The sequence below is a fragment of the Anabrus simplex genome, chromosome 10, assembly GCF_040414725.1.
Source record: "Anabrus simplex isolate iqAnaSimp1 chromosome 10, ASM4041472v1, whole genome shotgun sequence".
NCBI lineage: Eukaryota > Metazoa > Arthropoda > Insecta > Orthoptera > Tettigoniidae > Anabrus > Anabrus simplex.
Window position 1 is genome coordinate 122,139,121 of NC_090274.1, and position 20,276 is coordinate 122,159,396.

Here is a 20,276-nt window from a genome sequence, read left to right on the forward strand (position 1 = left end):
TGGCACGGGCGAGTGAAGTGTGTTTGTACGCCAAGTGATAAGGTGCATTTACGAAAATCTGGGCTTGAGGGAACTATGATGGTAGCAGCAGTGGTGGCAATTCTTCTGATAATAGGAGGCATAGAAATGAACCCTGGACCAACGGGTTCATTGAGCTGGGAGGACATAGATACGATTAGGGAAATAGTCAGAGATGCTTGCCAGTGTGAGCAAACGAGGGAGTTAATTCGCGAGCTGAGAAATGACATGACAGAAATGAAAGACTGTATAAAAGAAGAGAGAAGAAATGACAGAAAAGGTGGTGGAAAACTCTAGGGAAATAGAATTATTGAAGTCGAATATGAAGGAGATTGAAGGAGAAACTGATAAATTAAAGTGGCAACTGAAAATGACTATCCAGGACGCAAAGAGGAAAAATATTTTCATATACGGCACTCCAGAGAAGGAAAAGGAGGATTCGAATGATCTAACGAATAAAGTGTTGGATATTATAAATAACCATATCAAGATACATTTTAAAGAAGAAGATATTGATGAAATATATAGGCTGGAGAGAGTCAAAGGGAAAAGACCTATTAAGGTTAAGTTGATTTCTGCTTTGAAGGCGAACAAAATTATCCTCTATGGGAAGAACTTGAAAGGGGAAAGGATTTGGGTAAGAAGAGATATGGATAAAGAGACAATCATGGAACAGAGAGTCTTGCGATTTCACCTAGTAAAAGCTAGGAACTATGGACTAAAAGCATACATAAGGGGCAAACGTCTTATAGTAGGTGACAGTAACTGGTCGCGTATCTGGTCAATTGCACAGCTACGAGAAATGGATAGACAGTTGAGTTCATCACACCAGGAAGTGCAACGGCCTGTAGAGGAAGGAATGTGTCATTCAGCTGCCTGCACAGGGGCTGATAACGTACAATCTGATGACAACAGCGATCTGCATACTCTACAGAGGAACAGAAGACAGCAGAGGGACGAACACCTAGTGGAGGACGATGGACAAACAGCTGACAGTTGAGTCGACACGAATCCAGGAAGTAGCGGCACACCTGATGACAGAACCAAGACTCTGGCTGGGAAAGATCTTCTAGCGGAGTTAAATAACAGTGGGAGGAACGACGAGGCGAGCCGGATGTCAACAGCGGCGCCGCGTGGAGGAGATGAGGATACTTTCAGGCGTAGGTCAGTGAGTCTAAAAGACTTTTTTCAGAAGAAGGGGATGGGTTCAGGTAGTAGATTAAAACTCACAGAACTATCTGAGAAGGACGTTATTTGCTCTCCGGAGGGAAGTATAATGGAAGTGGAAAGATCTAGAATAACTAGAAGTAAGTCAGGGAGTTTAGAACATAGAAGTAAAAAATAACTAGAGTTAAAGGTATCATGTGTTAACATTGAAGGAATATGGAGCAAAATAGGTAACAAAGACTTTAAAGAGCTACTGGAAGAAATGGACATCCTTGGGCTTGTAGAAACTTGGGTTGATTACAAGAAAGACTTAAAGATAGAAGGGTGTATCGTATGGAGTCAATATGGATCAAGGAGATCCAATAGAGGAAGGATATCGGGCGGAATATCAGTGGTTATCAAAAACAACTTAAAAGATAGAATACAGCGGTTAGAATCTGAGTTTAAGGAATTAATCTGGATAAGGATATTAGATAGGGTTAATTGGAGGAATGAAATATGTATAGCTTTTATATATAATCCATCTTTGAGCTCTCCATTTGCGCAGAATGATTTTTTTGAGAATTTAGCGACAGAAATTAGACGAATGAGAAGTACGTATGATCAGGCAAGCATTATTATTATGGGCGATCTTAACGCGAGGATAGGGGACAAGAAACCAGTTTATAGTCAACTTGAGGACGGGGTATTACTAGTTAATAGAAATAGCCAGGATAAACAATGTAACAGAAATGGAGAAAAACTACTAGAGTTATGCGCGGTAGAGGAGCTTTATATATTGAATGGGTGGTGGTTTGGAGATGATAGTGGAAAACTAACCTATATAGTAGAAAATGGGGGTAGTACTATTGACCTAGTTGTATGCTGTAGGGATAGTTTGCAAATTATCAAAGAGATAAGCATTAAGGATTGGGCAGAGGCAAATCATATGCCAGTATCTATAAAATTAATTATTCAATAGATAGGAGCGCAAGAGATCGTTTACGATAGCGTACATGAGAGGAAAATAGCTAGGTATCGTTGGAGAGAAGAATTAGGAAATGAATTCAGAGTACTTCAATGGAGAAAATTTTGAGATTTGGAAAATAGGTATTGTAAAATTGATAGAAGAGAATAGAGTGGAGGAAGCCCTAACCAGGATAGAAAATTTAATAGGAATGGCAGGAATAGGTATGAGGCAAAATCTAAGTAAAACGCAAATAAGAGGTGGATGGTATAATACAGAATGTGTAAAGAAAAAGTCACAAGTTATAAAGGCACTTAGGATATACAGGGTGGATGGTGGTCAAGTAGCTAGAAACGAATTTTGTAAAAAAAGGAAAGAATACAGAGAAATGTTAAGAAAGACGAAGTTGGAATGGCAACAAAAGTTGGCTGCAGATATAAATAAAAAGTGCAAGGACAATGACAGTAGGAAAGTATGGATAAAATAAATCAAATAACCAAGAAGAAGTCGGGCTCTGGGGGGACCAATATAAGTTATACTACATGGGTCCAGTATTTCGAGAAATTATTGAATAAAAAAAGAAGACAGCTTAGTTGGGAAATGTGTTTCAATTTTTTTACAAATGACCTTTTTTTCAAAATTTTGGAACGTTTATGAACAAAACTCTCAAGATATAAAAGCAATTGTACTAACAAATGTTACTTACCTATATCTGAAGATTCCAAGTGTCTATCTGTTATCGTTTCTGAGATAATAGGTTATTTGTACAAGAAAAACATATGATTATTATAATAAATGTTTATGCAATTACTAGAAGCACCCTGGTCCACAGTCTGGATCCTGTTCCTTATCTTCCACACCAAGTTTCTTCTTTCTCTCCAATCTTTCTTGATCATGGTTTGAGCTGCAGTTCCTGCCTTTTTTTATCCGTGATCGAAACATCTGAGAGTATCCTGACACCAAGTTCCTGTAGGACCCTCAGCCTTCCAACAATGCCACCATTAAATTTTACTACTGCATCCCATACACCCAACTGTAATGTTTTCTTCCCAACAAAAACATTTTTAGGAAAACGAAACCACACAAAATTGTTAAATGACATGTAGGGATTCTGAGTCTTCCCATGTAAGCACTTCCTTAACAGTTCCGTTGCTGCCAGATCACGGTATATTGGCTTTATTGCTTCCATAACAGCTTCTGGCAATGCATTCTGGTCGTGGTAAGTGTCAGCAGTTCCAGCTGCCTCAGCTCTCCTATATTTGCACCAGGTTTCTGGAGGAGAAGGGCACAGATGGTGAACTGATTTCTCATTAGAAGAACCCTTATGAAAATACGTGGTCCAAACTGCTCTTCTCATAGCCTGTAAAAACATTGCTATTCTCTCTGACTACTTTGCCGTAGTAGTTTTGTAGTTCATCTTCTCAGTGAGCCTTCCAGAATGTTTTTTGGTTGTACTATCTGACACCTTTTTGTCCACATATTGTGCTTTCAGTTTGCGAAGATGTGTCCCCATTCTCTTTTGGAAGTAGCCTACACACAGCACTTTGTCTTAGAGTCTCCATGTCCCAGGTATTGGACACAGCGAGCCCCTCGAGCTTGTTCAGAGCAATTGAAAATAGCTTTTACTGCAGCTGTCAACAGGCCCCTGCTCGTACCTTCATAGTTTTGTTTACCAGCTGATTGATGGACAGCTTTTTGTCACCACTGCAATAGAATATACGAATCTAAGTAACTTATGAATATTTCACACCACAACTAAGTAATACTGAAAGTAAAAATACAGGGATAATGCACACTCTTTGCGATAAATATAAACAAATGTCCTCCATTATTATTTTGGCAATCCTGCCAACCTAAAATAAATGAATATACCATGTCATCTGTTTTGGCAATCGTGCCAAACTAAAACAAATGAATATGCCATGTCCTTACACATAAAATAATTTCTGAGACAAGCTTTAGAAGAAAGTGTTGCGGTATGTAAGCCATATTTCTTATATTACTTTAAACATATTTAGGACCATCATAATTTAACAAATGATGCACCAAAATGAGCAGAAAAGACCCCGCTACAACTTGAGGCAAATAAAAGTCATATTTTCACCAAAAGGGATTTCAATTTCCCCTTAATTGCTGTCTTTAACAGAGGCCATTGGCAATCTAGAAACAACTATTCCTGATGAATTCCTGATGAAATGCTCGAAAAGCTGAAAGATAACGTGCAGATGATGGCTCTTTCCCCAACCCCGTTGCTTTCATTTCACCTACAGATACTGCCGTCATAGATATTATGATGGCGACAAAGAATATGGCTCAGGTTGTAGCGTTTTATTACAATGTTCTGATATCCTGGAATATTTGAACGCAAATGCAAGCAATCATGTCCTTAAATATTCTTACGAGTGTTCCTTTAACACTACACCTAAAAGGAGCATGAAAATCAAAACTTGAGCCAGAATTCGAGATGACACGGCATTGAATTGCACGTAGGGGATACTGCTGCTATATATCAGACGTAAGGCTTTTCAGGTGTTTGCTCTGACGAGTCTAGTGTCAGACCTAAGACGAAACGCTGGTTAATAGAGCAAACGCCTGAAAAGCCTTACATCTGATATGTTTTTTACAAGCTCTATTGGTGAAAAATATCTAATTCCCTCCATGGGAATTTAGAATTTTCCATACTGCTGTTATGTAACGGAAAGAATGAATTTCATTTTATTTCAATAACTTCATGGACCAAGTGTTATTTTAGTAGAATGATAACATCGCTGAATAGCATCCAAATCTATACCTGTGTCCCCCCGCAGGGTGGTTCTATATATCCTAGGAAAGAAGAGCGAGAAATACAAATATCTTGGCTAAATGTGATATCCGCCTGCAACAGGCACATGGGAAAAGTCGATCACACAGGACAAAATGCATCGTAACGTGAAGTGGGACTTCCCAATTCATGCTGTATGCACTGAATTCACATATATCGGAGGAATGCATGACTTCCTCACAAGCAAAGTACTGGGAGGCTCGACTATTTGTTGTTATTGCACTCTTAGGAGAAAATACGTGGACAAACAAAAAAGAGGGCAATGATTCCAGACGAGACAGGCTAGACCACTTGATCATCACACAATATATTGATATGGCCACCACAAGACAACACGTGGCAGAAAATACGACACTGGTTTGTATGTCACACGTTTTGTGTCATATCACAGCAAGTAAAAGGTGCATTACTGTGCGGCAATTCTTCTTTACGTGATTACGTTACAAGTGTTTTATCAGGTTCTCAATTAGTTTTTTCAGTAAAATGGTATTTCATTTTGTATTGATGAATATCCTCCACGAACCTTGTGCATTAATAATAATAATCGTATGGCCTCAGCTACCGTTGCAGACATTTCGATTTGACGCCATCTGGCTGTCTGCTCGTCAATTTCGACGTTCCGGTTTACTCTGTCTGCCATCTAGCGGACCTAGAGTAAACCGGATCTCTCTTGGACGTCTATGGCTCAGATTTAATTAATTTTGTCGGGTAAATACCAAATGTATCACCAGAGATCTTTTACATGCCGACATCGTACGACATGGAGTGTCGAATGGACTTTTTTCCGCCCTTCAAAAATCCGACTACCTCTGCCGGGTTTAAACCCGCTATCTTGAGATCCGGAGGCCGACACTCTACCACGGACCCACAGAGGCAACTACCTTGTGCATTGCAATAACACATGGCTAGTCGCAGGTAACGGATACGGGTTCCCAATCGGCCTGTCGGCAGTCTTGAGCGAAATAAACTGTATTTGCTCTCGTAGACCGAACACACACAAAGTTCTTAATGACAACTTTGGCGGAGATGGAGACGTTCAGTACGGAGCGGTTCGCAGACGAGGTACTCTTCCTTCTTCGAAGTTAATACAGAAACGAGCGTAGCGTTCCTTCTCTAGAGGAGGGCTGCAAAAGGCGTCTGTTCATGTCCGGAGAGGCGTAACTACCTGCTGTCTTGAGCTCTAAAACTCTTCATAATAAGCCGGCCGTCATATAACGGAATAATGTAAATACGTCTCATGGAATCGGAACCAAGCCTAGGGCGTCCCCTGGAAGGGCTAAACAAGCGAGAACCCCCATTTGTATCGCATCACTGAACTACGTCTGGACGAAGTAGCACTTGACAGAATGCATATAGGCATCTGCAGGTGCAGGAAAAAAGATGGAGTGGAGAAAAGCCATGCGAAATGGGGTGCAGATACTAAATGATGTACAACGGAAACTGAAGAACAACTAATTTTGTTGGCATTGTTTTATCAGCAAAATTTAGACTGTTTAGTCTCTGAGGTGCAAATGTATGACAATCGCTTTATGTAACATGTCTACGTTCGGGATAGAAGGAAAATCCCATTTTTCAGTGCAACGCTCCACAAACTGGCCTGGGCAGTGCTTGACAAGAATACCGTTGTTGCCTGCGATCTGAACGGACGTCAGACGGAGGAAACAAGAGCACAGAGCTCACTGCGGTCAGAAGACCAACGAATTCCCGATAATGCACAAACTAAAGAGCGTGATACTCATCTAGGCAATTGCTGCAGTGGCTAACATCCGACTCACAATGTATAATCTCAGAGATGTCGCAGACAAATTCACAGGAAATGGACCAAAATGGATCGAATTGTGGCACCTAAAAGAGGCTGACGTTGCAAAAATTACACTGCCACCAATCACTACAGTTGAAGTAGGCCGGGCTAAACTGTAAGACGCTGCACGCCCTATTCTTGGAACAACTAACTGAGGGCGACGACGACGGATTGGCAATGACACGTGGCTTCGGAATGACAATGTTCAGGATGCATTAACGTGTTCGACAAGTTTCTAGTTCATTGGAATGCCTACAAAGCAGCCAGAAGTATGCAGGTCTACATGTGAAACTAGACATGCGCGAATACGAGCGGGATATTTAACAGCTAGTCAAATCGAGGCATCATGAAACGGAACAAATCAAACATTTTTACAGCATCAATAAGGGAACAGACGATTTGCTACTCGACTGGCGGGAAGCGCGAGAACGCTGGCGGAACTACTTCGACAAAGTTTCAATCTTGGGATTTCCGTATCTACCAGTACCAATCACATCCGCTCAAAAATAAGGGAAACCCTGTCGATTTTTATAATTACCGCCATATCACACTTCTGAGCTACGCAATGACAGTTTTCGAACAAATCCTCAATAACAGGATTAGCGATTTAGCCAAAATTACAAAGAGCCAATCGGAGCAAATCACACCGCACGGCTGTTAGCTGAGAGACACTGTGAAAAGAATAAGAGGCTTCATCTCGACATTCTGGACCTTAAGAGAGCCTTCCATCGGGTACCTCGTGACCTTATCTGGTCAGCGCTACAAGAACGTGGCATTCCAGAGCACCTTGCAGAGAGGGTGCAATTGCTCTACGTAGAATGAAGCAGTTATGTCCAAGCTGCCGCAGGGGCATCTGATGACTTTCGCATAACTGTAGGAGTCCACCAAGGCCGTGTTGCATTACCACTGCTGTACATTCTTGTGATGGAAAACATTATATCAGGCCTGCACAAGCAAATACCACGGACACTTCTCTATGCTTGTGTCATTTTGGCTGCAGAGAATAAGCTTGATCTGCAGCGCCAAACAGAAGGTTGGAACAATCGACTAGCGCAATATGTCCCGCGCCTCAACAAAAAGAAGGCAGAATGCATGACAATACATCGTCGAGAAGTTGGAACCATGCATGTTCACGGTGAAGATATAGCACGAGTGGTGAAATTTAAGTATCTTGGCTCCACAATCTCTGATGAATTCAACTTAAGATATACAAAGCCTGGCTGATGTGGAGAATGACAAAGGGCACCCTTGCGACAGTCGGATGAAGAACAATCTTAAATCGACTATCTACCGAAGTGTTATCTGTCCTCTCGTGTTCCACAGCAACAAAAGCTGGCCAGCTACAAAGGAGGTAGAACGACAATTAAGCGTCATGGATACGAAGATGTTTAAGTGGAAGGCTAGAATAACTAGAGTGGATCGCATTTCAAATAATGTTATTAGCAAATGTCTTGGCATTGCACAGATCCAGAAGAAAATTGAGGAAAGGCGTGTGCGCTGATTTGGGCAATTGTTGCGTGCATAGGGTAATATATTGTGAGAGTCAGTATATACACAGGAAGTAAGCGGAAAGAGGCGCAAGGGACGAACTAGACAGCAAAGGAGAGATACAGTGCACAGCGACCCGAAATCTGCGAAAGTACATACAGACATGGTCCGAGAGCGATCTAACTGGAAAAAACGTATCACAACACGACGCAGGACTAACACTAAAGAAGTAGAATAACAAGAAGCAGATTGATGGATATTCTATTGTGAAAAATCGGATACAATGTATATGTTACACATTGTAGCATTCCACTTAATAAGTTCCAATTCTCACCCCTAAAGCCTTATGTCCAATCTCTATAAATGACTTAATTTCACAAAATACTGTTTGAATGATAGAACGCTTTTGGATTTCGTGTTTAAGTGACTGCATTAAATGTATTTTATACAAAAATATATAACTCAACCAAATAAAAAATTCAGTATTATCTGTATTAATCGGGAGTGACAGTTTGTATATCCAGTGAAATGGTATGGGTACCAACAAGAGCGTCTGAATGGAATTTCACAATTCATATTTCTGCTTACATCCGTTAAAGATAGCAGATGATCAGATCAGTCAATTTATTTTCACACTGATCAAGTCTATAAATATGAAAACGATGGAGGAGTGGCACAAAGTGTTCAGCTCAAGGCCATTTGCTCCTACACAAACGGAAGTTAACCTCTTCACTAATTATTTATCTCATGGCGATGTGTCTCTTCACAAATGGAAGTTAACCTCATCACTAACTGGTAAGCTCAGGAATATGTGTCCTTCCACAAGTCAGCAATTAGGAAATTTCATGAATCTTAAAACCTGTTCTTATGTAATTCAGTACCAAACTGACATGGCAAACCTCTTAGACAATTTGAAAGAAATCATTGCTGCATGATATTTGTAAACTGCTGAAATGACAGTCCGGATAACACAGCGCTAGAGGTGAGATATAAAATAATACACAAAAGGCGTGTCACTTTGCTGGTTCGAGAGTGCCCCTGCACAAGATACGTTTAAGAACAAAGCTAAATTAAACTCCATTCAAAAATAGTAATATTCATTTTGTGTGTGAAACGTATTCATAAGCAATATTTTTATTGGTGGCCATATTACAAAATTGTTCTCTAACGTGACCCATTGTGTCCTGTAACACAAGAATTACAAAGAAACAGCAGAATTTCAACCTAGAAGAGATGACGTATTTTGCGTTCTTCAGTTGTATGCATGGTTCTACTCTGACTAATGAGAGAGTGTAAGCTGATACAGGGCATTTCTGAGGACTGAAATGAATATTTCTTGCCACTAGTTGTGAATGTACAGAAGGAACAATTCAAAGCATCACATAACACATGAGAGGACTCTAATCACTAACAAAATCAAATAAACCATTCGTACTTTCCATCAATCAGGTTTGAAGTCAAATATTAGGCTATGACTAGGCATTCCAGAACGTGCTCATACAAGAGTGAAGCTAAGAGCACAAACTCGACCTTATACAATGGTTCCCCAGGGATTATCAAAGATCATTCTACACAGTAACCAACAAAGGTGTGACAGCAAAAAATGAATTAGCAAGTAGTCCAATGGCACAACTACAGTTCAAAAACACTACTGCATTAAAAATTTTAAAACAGGATACACACTAGCAATACTCTGTTATGTCACTGATAAAAATAACAATTCTGAAATAATATTCTATGATTACATCATTATTTAACTACTCCTGCCAGATAATAAATTCACCTACTTGAAGAATTCTGGAATGTTCTTTAGGCAACCTGCACAAATTTAAAACATCTCTTGTAGTTATTAGTTTATAATAACTGTGTAAATACGTTTGCAAACAACAAAGTACAAGCACATGACTGACAATGAGTACTGAAGTGAAAAGTGGGAAATGGCGGCAATCAGCAAGAGTGACCACAACACTGGAACAAGTGGTGAAATTACTTAACACAAAATAGAACCGGAAAGATCATAAAAGAGGAATCTAACCAAATAAATAATTCGAAAACTGACAATATTTGAGTTATAACACTATTGAACTGATTAATGAAACTAAATTACATTAGTCCGAAATTATTACATTGTTTACAATGTACATAAAAACATTTCAATTTGTGGATTTAGTTTATAATCTACAAACATGCATTTTTCTGTGTGTCACTGTTGATACATAGGTAAAAAATTACTGAGAATATCTGGAGGCAATAGTGGCAGATGGCATTTCAGATGATAAGCATGTGATGAACAAATGAAGCAGTGACAGTGAAAGAAAGAATACATTTTTCACAGTTGCTTAGAGGTATTGTTTTTCTGCTAGTTGCTTTACGTCATGCTGACACAAAAATATCTAGTCCTAGAGATTTTTTGTACATATATATTCAACAAAACTACATGAAGGAACAAAAAATTTGATCTCAAAATTTCTTAATATTTCAGATAATTTTTTTTTTGCTAGTTGCTTTACGTCGCACCAACACAGATAGGTCTTATGGCGACGATGGGACAGGAAAGGGCTAGGAGTGGGAAGGAAGCGGCCGTGGCCTTAATTAAGGTACAGCCCCAGCATTTGCCTGGTGTGAAAATGGGAAACCACGGAAAACCATTTTCAGAGATGCCGACAGTGGGGTTCGAACCTACTATCTCCCGAATACTGGATACTGGCCGCACTTAAGCGACTGCAGCTATCGAGCTCGGTGTCAGATAATTTTAACAAATAGAATTTTAAGATATGAGTATTTTAAATGTAACTTTGTAAAGACAAGATTAATCTGATAAAAATGGTAAGTTTCAAAGATAAAACAACCACTGCTCAACACAACTGGGAATAGGTAGAACATATTCCATATTGTATAGGGTTTGTGTGTACGTACCTTGTTTCTTCTTTGATGTATGCCAGCAGCTGATCATCAGTATATTGTTCTATGAATATTTCCTTCTTAATATCTTCGGACTGCTATAAATAAGAAGAGTAGAATAAAGAAGTAAAGGAATAAAAAAAGAGTATATAGTCCTAAACAAGAATCGGGTGAGAATATAAATTTTATATTGGCAAAATAAGAGTATAATTAATTTATCTCCCAATTTAAAGTATAAACATTTAAGAATGGAAAGTAACAATCAAATTAAAATCACATTATTTGGAAAAGAGGTGTCTACCTCGGTGGCAAATGGCACACTAAACTGCATTATTATCAAGCACTAAATTTCAAATTGACAAGAAAAGAAGATATTTTCCTAAAATACAGTGTTATACAATTTACACTAACAATTTTTTTATTAATTACAAAGCTCATATTTCATAAATTTATATCATTTAAAAAATTCTACTCATAACATCTTCTGCACATACAAATATAATCAACTCATATACAGTACGTGGAATGACTTAAAATAATACTATACAACTGCTACAAGATTAAAATTTACAATGGATTTATTTATTTATTTATTTATTTATTTATTTATTTATTTAATTATTTATGTATTACCATTTTTGGAACCTAACTAGCATAACGACCTGCTACGTCATAACCAGAGCCACTGCTTTTCAGATAAGTGATAAGAGAGATAAGAACATGAAAAGTACGTAGAATAGTATAGCAGTAGACAAGGTAGCGATAGAAGGGAGGAACATGAAAGGATAAATATAATCTCCAAATCCTTACCCAACACCATGCTCTTTCTCTTTCTGCTGATCCCTATTTCCAAACTGACTACCTATTATCCTTATCCTCTTATATTCACGTTCCCCTGTTCCCATCATTCTATACATGAATTAACTTGTCATCTCTTTGTTACTTTCCATGCTCCTACATCTATATAATTAAAGTTGTAGGGGGCCGCTGTGTATAATTTCGTTTGTTTTGCCGATTTTTCAGATAATTATCCGTTTGTTTGTTCCACTATAACGGTGAGACGGCTTTATAGAATTTGACCAAACGTCATTTTTAGTGTATACTCATCCCGGGGTAGCTTTTTATATGCATATCATTTTAAAATCTTTGAATAGATGGAGGATTTATAGGAAAACCAGAACGGTTTTCCTCCATTTTCTCTTATATTATTGATTTCCTGTAAACTCCGTGGACTGTATGTGAAACGTCTCTTCATTATAAACAACTTTTGTTATGTTCATAATTTATCTTACTCTTCAAATGACGGGAAGATTTACTATTTTCTGCGGGTATCATGCTCTGTAATGAGTGACCGACAGACCGACAACGATTCTACAGGTTACCACGGCAACGTCTCTGACTGCTTGCCAGCAGGGAAGTAACGTACTGCCATTTTCGTCATCATTCCTGTAAATTCGTGGTTGTTCCTTGGGTAGAAAACAAGAGAGACGTCAACCGGCCATTTTGCGGGTTATTGGTGGAATATCGTTTGAGTTTATAACCGTCCTCGAATAGCTTAAGTAATGACAGAAATATCGATCATCCTTCTCTGTACATCACATTAAGACAATCAATCAATCAATCAATCAATCAATCAATCAATCAATCAATCAATCAATCAATCAATCAATCAATCAATCAATAAATAAATAAATAAATAAATAAATAAATAAATAAATAAATAAATAAATAAATAAATAAATAAATAAATAAATCAACCATAAAATCGATCAATCACCATTGATCAGCATTTAGGGCTGTCAACCAGGTGGAAGATTGATTCTCAGTTGTTTATGTAGAAGAAGGTTGTTGAAATTCATGAAACAACTCCTTTAGTAAATTATTTCTATCATTAAATCATCTTTGTATAAGCAAACATTTGCCAATGTATGTCCTTTTGAATTCCAAGCCATCTCTCCAATGACATCTCAGAATATACTACTTAGTCGAACAGCTTGTCTCCTTTCCCCAAGTCTTCCCAGCCCAAACTTTGCAACATCTGTGTAACACAAATATTTTGTGTGAAATCACCCACAAGAAATTGAGTTGTTTCTGTAGATTATTTCCTGTTCTCTAATGAAGTAATTCTGGTGACGGTCTCATACTCTAATTGTGGCATTGCTGGAGATTTATATGTCCTATCCTTTAAAACCCCTAAATGAACTCATAATCATATTAAGAGATCCGAAAATTTTATTTTGAATTCTGTTTATGTGATTATCACAATGGAGTTCTATCTTTATTATGAATACCTAGGGACTTACAGAGATCCCCATGAGGAACATTCACCCCTTCAACAAAATATTATAATTAAAATAATTAAAACAGAGAGGACTCTTTTCATTTGTGAAACACACAACCTGACCTTTCGCCCTGTTTACCATCATACCATTGCCCGATATCCATCTCACAATATTGTCAAGGTCTTTTGCAGTCACTCACAATGAAGCGCCATCTTCAATATAGTGATTGCAACAACTAGAGATGTCTCTACCAAGAAAAACTTGCATTATGCCCTCTAGTGTGAAGACATTCTTTATTTTGAGTTTACTACACTGAGTTGATTGTTCCTTGTTTCTTGTGTGTCAAGATTGTCAAAACTTAAAATACGCCCCACCAACCTCAAAACTGAGCAATAGGAAATTTTGAATATGTATTTTTTCACCAGTAACAATCATCTTCTACCTATTTAATTAGCCAACAGGAACCGTCTTGTATACATTTGATTATCAAATAAAATTTTCAGGTGTGACGGGCGTTAGCCCAGAGTTCACCAGAACCATCCCCTTGGGTATAAAAGCTGGCACTTTTTCAAGCTCTCTTGTCCTACTGATCGTCAAGTTTACTGAGTGTGTGCTAATTGAGGAGGCGGGGGCGTCTCGCCCTTCATCGAACTTTACAGCAGATTAAGATAATGGCAGCTATTTAATATCTATGTGATAGCCTCTGAAAGCTAGCTCAAGGGGAAGGTTTCCCATCTCTAATAATGTAACCATACATTTCCAATAATCAAAAATGTAGATTTCCACTATGAATTTCAAACCATCCGAAAATCACTTAGCTTAAATTCGGGAAGAGAGAGTGTGAAACCCTCTCGAGTTCTCTATCAACTTGACTTCGAGGAGACTATGATTTTGTAACCGTTTTCTATCTGGAACTTAAAATTTCTCCCTCTAGTCACCTCAGTAGTATAGGATTAACGTCGGTCAATGAGCCCAACTTGGGTTTTTTCTAAATGTAAGTTCCAAGCAGTGCAAGTGTCCACCTGGGCATCATTTTAATTTTTGGGCCAGTAACTTTAACCTGTGGTTTTTCCCACACAAAGGCCCGGTAGAATGAGTTTTCGATACTCCTGTAAAATTCAACCATTTATGTTAAGTGGATGGAGCCACAGTGCTCCAAAACATTTGTAAAATTGGGAGCTTAAAGCTCAGATGATTGACACATTTTGTTGATTTTCTAACTTCCCCTCCTTGTATCTAAGCTAACGTGCTAGTTATGTACCTGAAATCTTGTTCTGTCGCTGATTCACGTTTTTGTTAAAATTGGACATTTGAAAAAATAAGAAAACAGCCAAAAGGAAATATAACCTTGATTTTAAAGCTTTTAATTAATCTTATGATTGACGGAGATAGACCCATTCATGCCTGCACCTTTTTCACCCCTCTGTTCCACGCAAACAAGTGCTAGCAGAGCGTGGTTGAATGGGTCTAGATAAAGCCAATTTTGACGGCTACTAATAGAAATGTACATAGAACTCTAAAAATGTTCTTGGTTACTGGAAATTTTCAAAATTCCTATCATTTTCTATCAACATGTCTGGTCCTCGAGAAGTCCTTGCAAGCGGGTATTTGCGCAAGGAGGTATTGATGTATGAACTTCTAATTGGGAAGGTCCAGTCTGGAGGCACGGTTGAGGTAGATATTGCCAAACTTAAGGAATCCTTAGAACTTCCTATTTGTTTCCCGGTATTTGGGGGGAAAAAAGAGATTGATGAGGCTCTATCCACTATCACGGATAATACCACCGAGCTAGTTTCTGTATTTAGTGTTTTTGAAGTAAGCGGTCCTTCTGGTAATCAACTTAAAGGAGTTCAGGCTAGACTGTTTCACTTCTATAATAGGGTTAGAGATCTATTTTCTCTGAAATTGAAGGATGATCATGCTAAGGAGGCGAGTAATCTAGTGGAACACTTGTTTGAAATGTCGAATAGAGTTAGTCAATTGTTGTCCGGGGAAGCTACTCCCAAAAGCGACAAGGTTCCTATGGTAAATTTGTCGACGGAGGAAGAATCTAGTAGAGCGATTGAGAGTAGGAAATCTGTTGATGCTCAACAACCATCTACCCCATCGGAACAAGTGTCGGACCATCTAAGACAACTTCCACCCTTCTTTCTGAGAAACGCAGTGTTTGAACCTACCAACCTCCAATGCCGTCACCTGTTATGTCGCACGGCTTCAGCAGCTTGCCCCACCACTTAGCCATGTTGCTTAAAGGAATATCCAAGTTATCCATTAACTCAACTATTGAAGTCATTGCGTCTTTAAGATTTTTAGTCGAATTTCAAGACCATGCTTTATTGTTTGCCATCTCTCACTCCCAAATACTTCAAATAATTTACCCCTCTTCTGCAGGTGTCTTCTCGGACAAAACTGTAAGAGCAATAGCTGATAGATCTTCAGTAGAAGATTTCCATGTCCATCTTTTGGCTAACTTCATTCATGCTAGAGCTATGTCATCTTTAATCCAGAAGTACTATTTCAGAGTAGAGAGGTTGGACGAGAACCTTGTTGACTTTATCTAAGATATAAAGTTTCATACGAGGGTATTCGCTCTTCATTTCCCAGAAGATCAAATTGTCCAAACTACAGTAGAAGGAATCTCTCCGCCCTATAACACGTACATATGTTTCGCATTTCGGCCCCAAACCTTCTCGGAATTAGAAGCAATGGCAGTGTCAGCCGAAGGAGTAAGGTACGCTGACACCTTACGAGTCGCCAAGGAGCCCCATTCGCCATCTAACTCTTCTCGGCCACCACCTCACCGAACATTTCCTACACGCAAGTGTTTCGCATGTGTATCAAGGGAACATCTTAGAAACAAATGTCCCTTGATAAAATCTAGTTGAACCAGGAACGGAGCTGGTCCGTCTCAAGGTTGCTTCAAGTGCGGGTCATTTTCCCATCTTGCTAAGAATTGCACCTTAAGTAACAGCACACCATCTTTTCAAATTCTAGTGCTGCCTCTACGACTCCATGTGATAGGAAGTGACTAGTGTCACGGGCTGAGTCACAAAATTCTCCTTCCAGAAGCTCAGCCCCTATTAGATTAGGGAATGCCTTAAAATTACTTCCGAGAGCCCAGGATTTGTACTATATCTCAGGTGGCAGATTCCCTATCAGTTGTTATCCTAGCCTTTCCCTAAATGATTCCTAAGAAATTTGAAATTTATTGAACATCTCCCTTGGTAAGTTATTCCAATCCGTAACTCCCCTTCCTATAAATGAATATTTGCCCCAGTTTGTCCTCTTGAATTCCAACTTTATCTTCATATTTTGATCTTTCCTACTTTTATAAACGCCACTCGAACTTATTCATCTACTAATATCATTCCACGCCATCTCTCCGCTGACAGCTCGGAACATACCACTTAGTCGAGCAGCTCTTCTTATTTCTCTCAATTCTCCCCAGCCCAAACTTTGCAACATTTTTGTAACGCTACTCTTTTGTCGGATATCACGCAGAACAAATCGGGCTGCTTTTCTTTGGATTCTTTCCAATTCTTGAATGAGGTAATCCTGGTGAGGGTCCCATACAGTGGAACCATACTGTAGTTGGGATCTTACCAGAGACTTATATTGCCCTCTTCTTTACAGCCTTACTACAACCCCTAAAAACCCTCATAACCATGTGCAGAGATCTGTACCCTTTATTTACAATCCCATTTATGTGATTACCCCAATGAATATCTATCCTTATATTAACACCAATGAACCCCAAATGGAACTTTCACCCCATCAACGCAGTAATTAAAACTGAGAGGACTTTTCCTATTTGTGAAACTCACAACCTAACTTTTAACCCCGTTTATCATCATACCATTGCCTGCTGTCCATCTCACAACATTATCGAGGTCACGTTGCAGTTGCTCACAATCTTGTAACTTATTTATTACTCTATACAGAATAACATCATCCGCAAAAACCTTACCTCTAATTCCACTCCTTTAATCATATCATTTATATATATAAGAAAACGTAAAGGTCCAACAGTACTGTATAGTTGTGTATAAATGTGTTTTTTATTCAACGAAAAACTGCATTGAATGGTCTACCAGACTTACAGTTTTGTTATAGCCCTTCTACTATGAACAGTTACAACCTAAGCTGCTTAACATTTGTATAATTCCTACTACAAGTGCACGGGAAACTGTTTTGTCCTAAAAACGAAAAGTTCACCGTGCTAATGGTCATGAGTTAAAACTTTGTGTTAAGAACCAGAACATTTCGTGCTACACACATGATAGTGAATGGAACCCAGGGCTCACTTTTAAACATAAGGGCTCCTCCTCATTTTCCTGGCAAAAGGGCTTCTCTTCCTTATCCGTATGGCAAAAGGGCAAACGGCTCCTCCCCACTGCCTGGCAAAAGGGCTCGTCCTCCTAATCCCAATGGCAAAAGGGCTCCTCCTTATTTGCCTGGAAAATGGATCCCTGCTCACCCTTAAGGCAAAAGGGCTCCGCCTCATTTGGCTGGCAAAAGGGCTCCTCTTCCTCATCTGAATGGCAAAAGGGTTTAGAAATTGAACTCGGAGCGGGACTAGGAAGAATATGGTGGAAGATTTAATACTTATGCTTTATCCATAGGGACATAGCGGCTACACATTTTACTAATAGCTTAGGAAGAGTGGTGTAAGGCTTAATACATGTGCTTTATCGACTGGGACAGACTTTTGCCCTTTTTCCCAGTCCTATTTTCTAGAAATATAGCCACCTAGTTAGTCACAATTTTACCTAGCCCAACTGCACTTAATTTTTTCAGTAGTCTCCAAATATCTATCCTATCAAAAGCCTTAGGTATGTACATCATGACACATTTGACCTCTTGAATCTAAAATATCTGCTATATCTTGCTGGAATCTACAAGATGAGCTTCAGTGGAATAATGTTTCCTAATCCTGAACTACCATCTATCGAACCAGTTATTAATTTTGTAAATGTGTATAATATAATCAGAAAGAATGCATTCCAGGAGCTTGCATGCAACACCAGCCAAGATGACTAGTGTGTGATTATTGGCTTTATGTTTATCACATTTCTTTATACACAGGATGCTACTACTGCAATTCTTCATTCATTTGGTATAGCTGCTTCATACATACACTTATCAAATAAACACTACAGATACGGTTCTATATCTCAACCAACTGACTTTAGTATATCCCCAGAAAGTTTATCAATCCCAGCAGCATTTCTAGTGTTAAATTTTTGTAGATCATTTTCAATCTTTTTAAACATTGTAGATCCATGTGGACATTGCAAATTAATTTCAAAGGATTAGGTGAAATTCTCAACTGCATCAGGTGCAGCAAAAGGACATGACCATACATTGGTGACATGTCCTATGCCTCGCGAGTGATGGGTACGATGCCCATTTCCTGGCGAATGGTGTCTTTTTTACGTGATGCAGGACTGCGATACCCATCGACTAATGGAGTATACACATTCCCATGTTGCAAAATTGGTACTCCATACCTTTCTCAGTTCGTCGACATTCAGCACTGTACACACAGCAACAGGACATATTGTGGACTTCAGATTAGTGGAATTCTCCAGTCACACAGTGACACGAGGACACGTACGCTGTGGCGCTGGTTAATTAAAAAACAGACGGAACATCGAATTTTCTACAGACAGTATAGATCTATGTCATAGACTGGGCCGTGTGAAGAGGACAGCAGCTGAGGTGGTGTCCGCAGATAATAGGCCGATCAGCATTAAATTCCTCAGGTAGAATGAAAGAGACCGCATCTGGCGCGGCAAGCAAGCTCTTAAAGGTACTAAATTATTAATCACCGAATCTCTGACTTCCACAAGGAAAGAAGTATTGCGTAAGGCTCGGGACTTCTGGGATTTGCGGCGGGTTTCGACGCAGGACGGCCGAATTATCGTTCATTTAGAAGACGGAATAAAGCTCTACATTAACTCACCTCATGAACTTACATATGAGGCGGTTAGGTAGATCATCAGTGTGATATGACCATTGTGATGTGCATACAAAATATTATTCTTATCATTAGGTTTACGCGCGTGTGTGTGTGTGTGTGGTGCCTTAAGTAATCAGCAGTCCATTTCTTCAGGAAATACAGGTAAGAAATTTTAGGTCTCAGTTAGAGTATGCCCTTTAGTCAGGTAGCTACGACATTTCCTCATGACATTGACCACTCTAAGAATAGCACACCCCTCACTCCTTCCCAGAACATAGATGCCGGCAACCTTTTGAAACAAGAGCTTTCACTATATCCTCATACTCTCCAGTGTTGTCACTTGAACAGCCTAAGTTTGCCAGCATACATTGACGAAATTCAGCTATATTTAACAAAAATAGCGTCCATTTCATAGCTATTAGTGAAAGGTGGTTATCGCCATCCATTCCGAACAATATGGTTCGCCTTGACGGATATAACTTCTACCGCCATGATCGTACATGTTCTCTGCTGTAGAGATGACGTGAAGAGCCGTATCATTTGTACCTCATCGACCGGTGAACTGCCGAGGACGGAGTTTATGTTCGTCGAAGTAGTTGCTAGTGGACAGAAAATACTTACTGTAGTGGTTTACCGACCACCTAAAGTATCTCATTTGACCGAGTTTGAAACGCACCTACTTAACTTGCTACCAGCGTAGCAACATATCATTATATCAGGGGACTTCAATACTAATCTACTTACGAAGAAATACGATACTAAGAAATAGGAAGACTTGTTTTCCTCGTGTGAATTGACTATCCTTCCCTCTGACCCTAAAAAACATGTACATACTGCAAACAACATTTTCCGCACCTTAATAGACCTCAAAGTGACTAACAACCCTCACA

General features: G+C 39.1%; 1 protein-coding gene across 1 annotated transcript in view; it reads right to left on the reverse strand.

The window, feature by feature from the left end:
* LOC136882114 (zinc finger protein 33B-like) overlaps window positions 1–20,276 on the reverse strand; it is a 72,801-nt gene that overhangs the window by 19,370 nt on the left and 33,155 nt on the right. Inside the window, exon 4 of the mRNA XM_068229374.1 lies at window positions 11,158–11,237. Within this exon, the coding sequence (XP_068085475.1) occupies window positions 11,158–11,237 (80 nt within the window). The remainder of the gene's footprint in view (window positions 1–11,157; window positions 11,238–20,276) is intronic.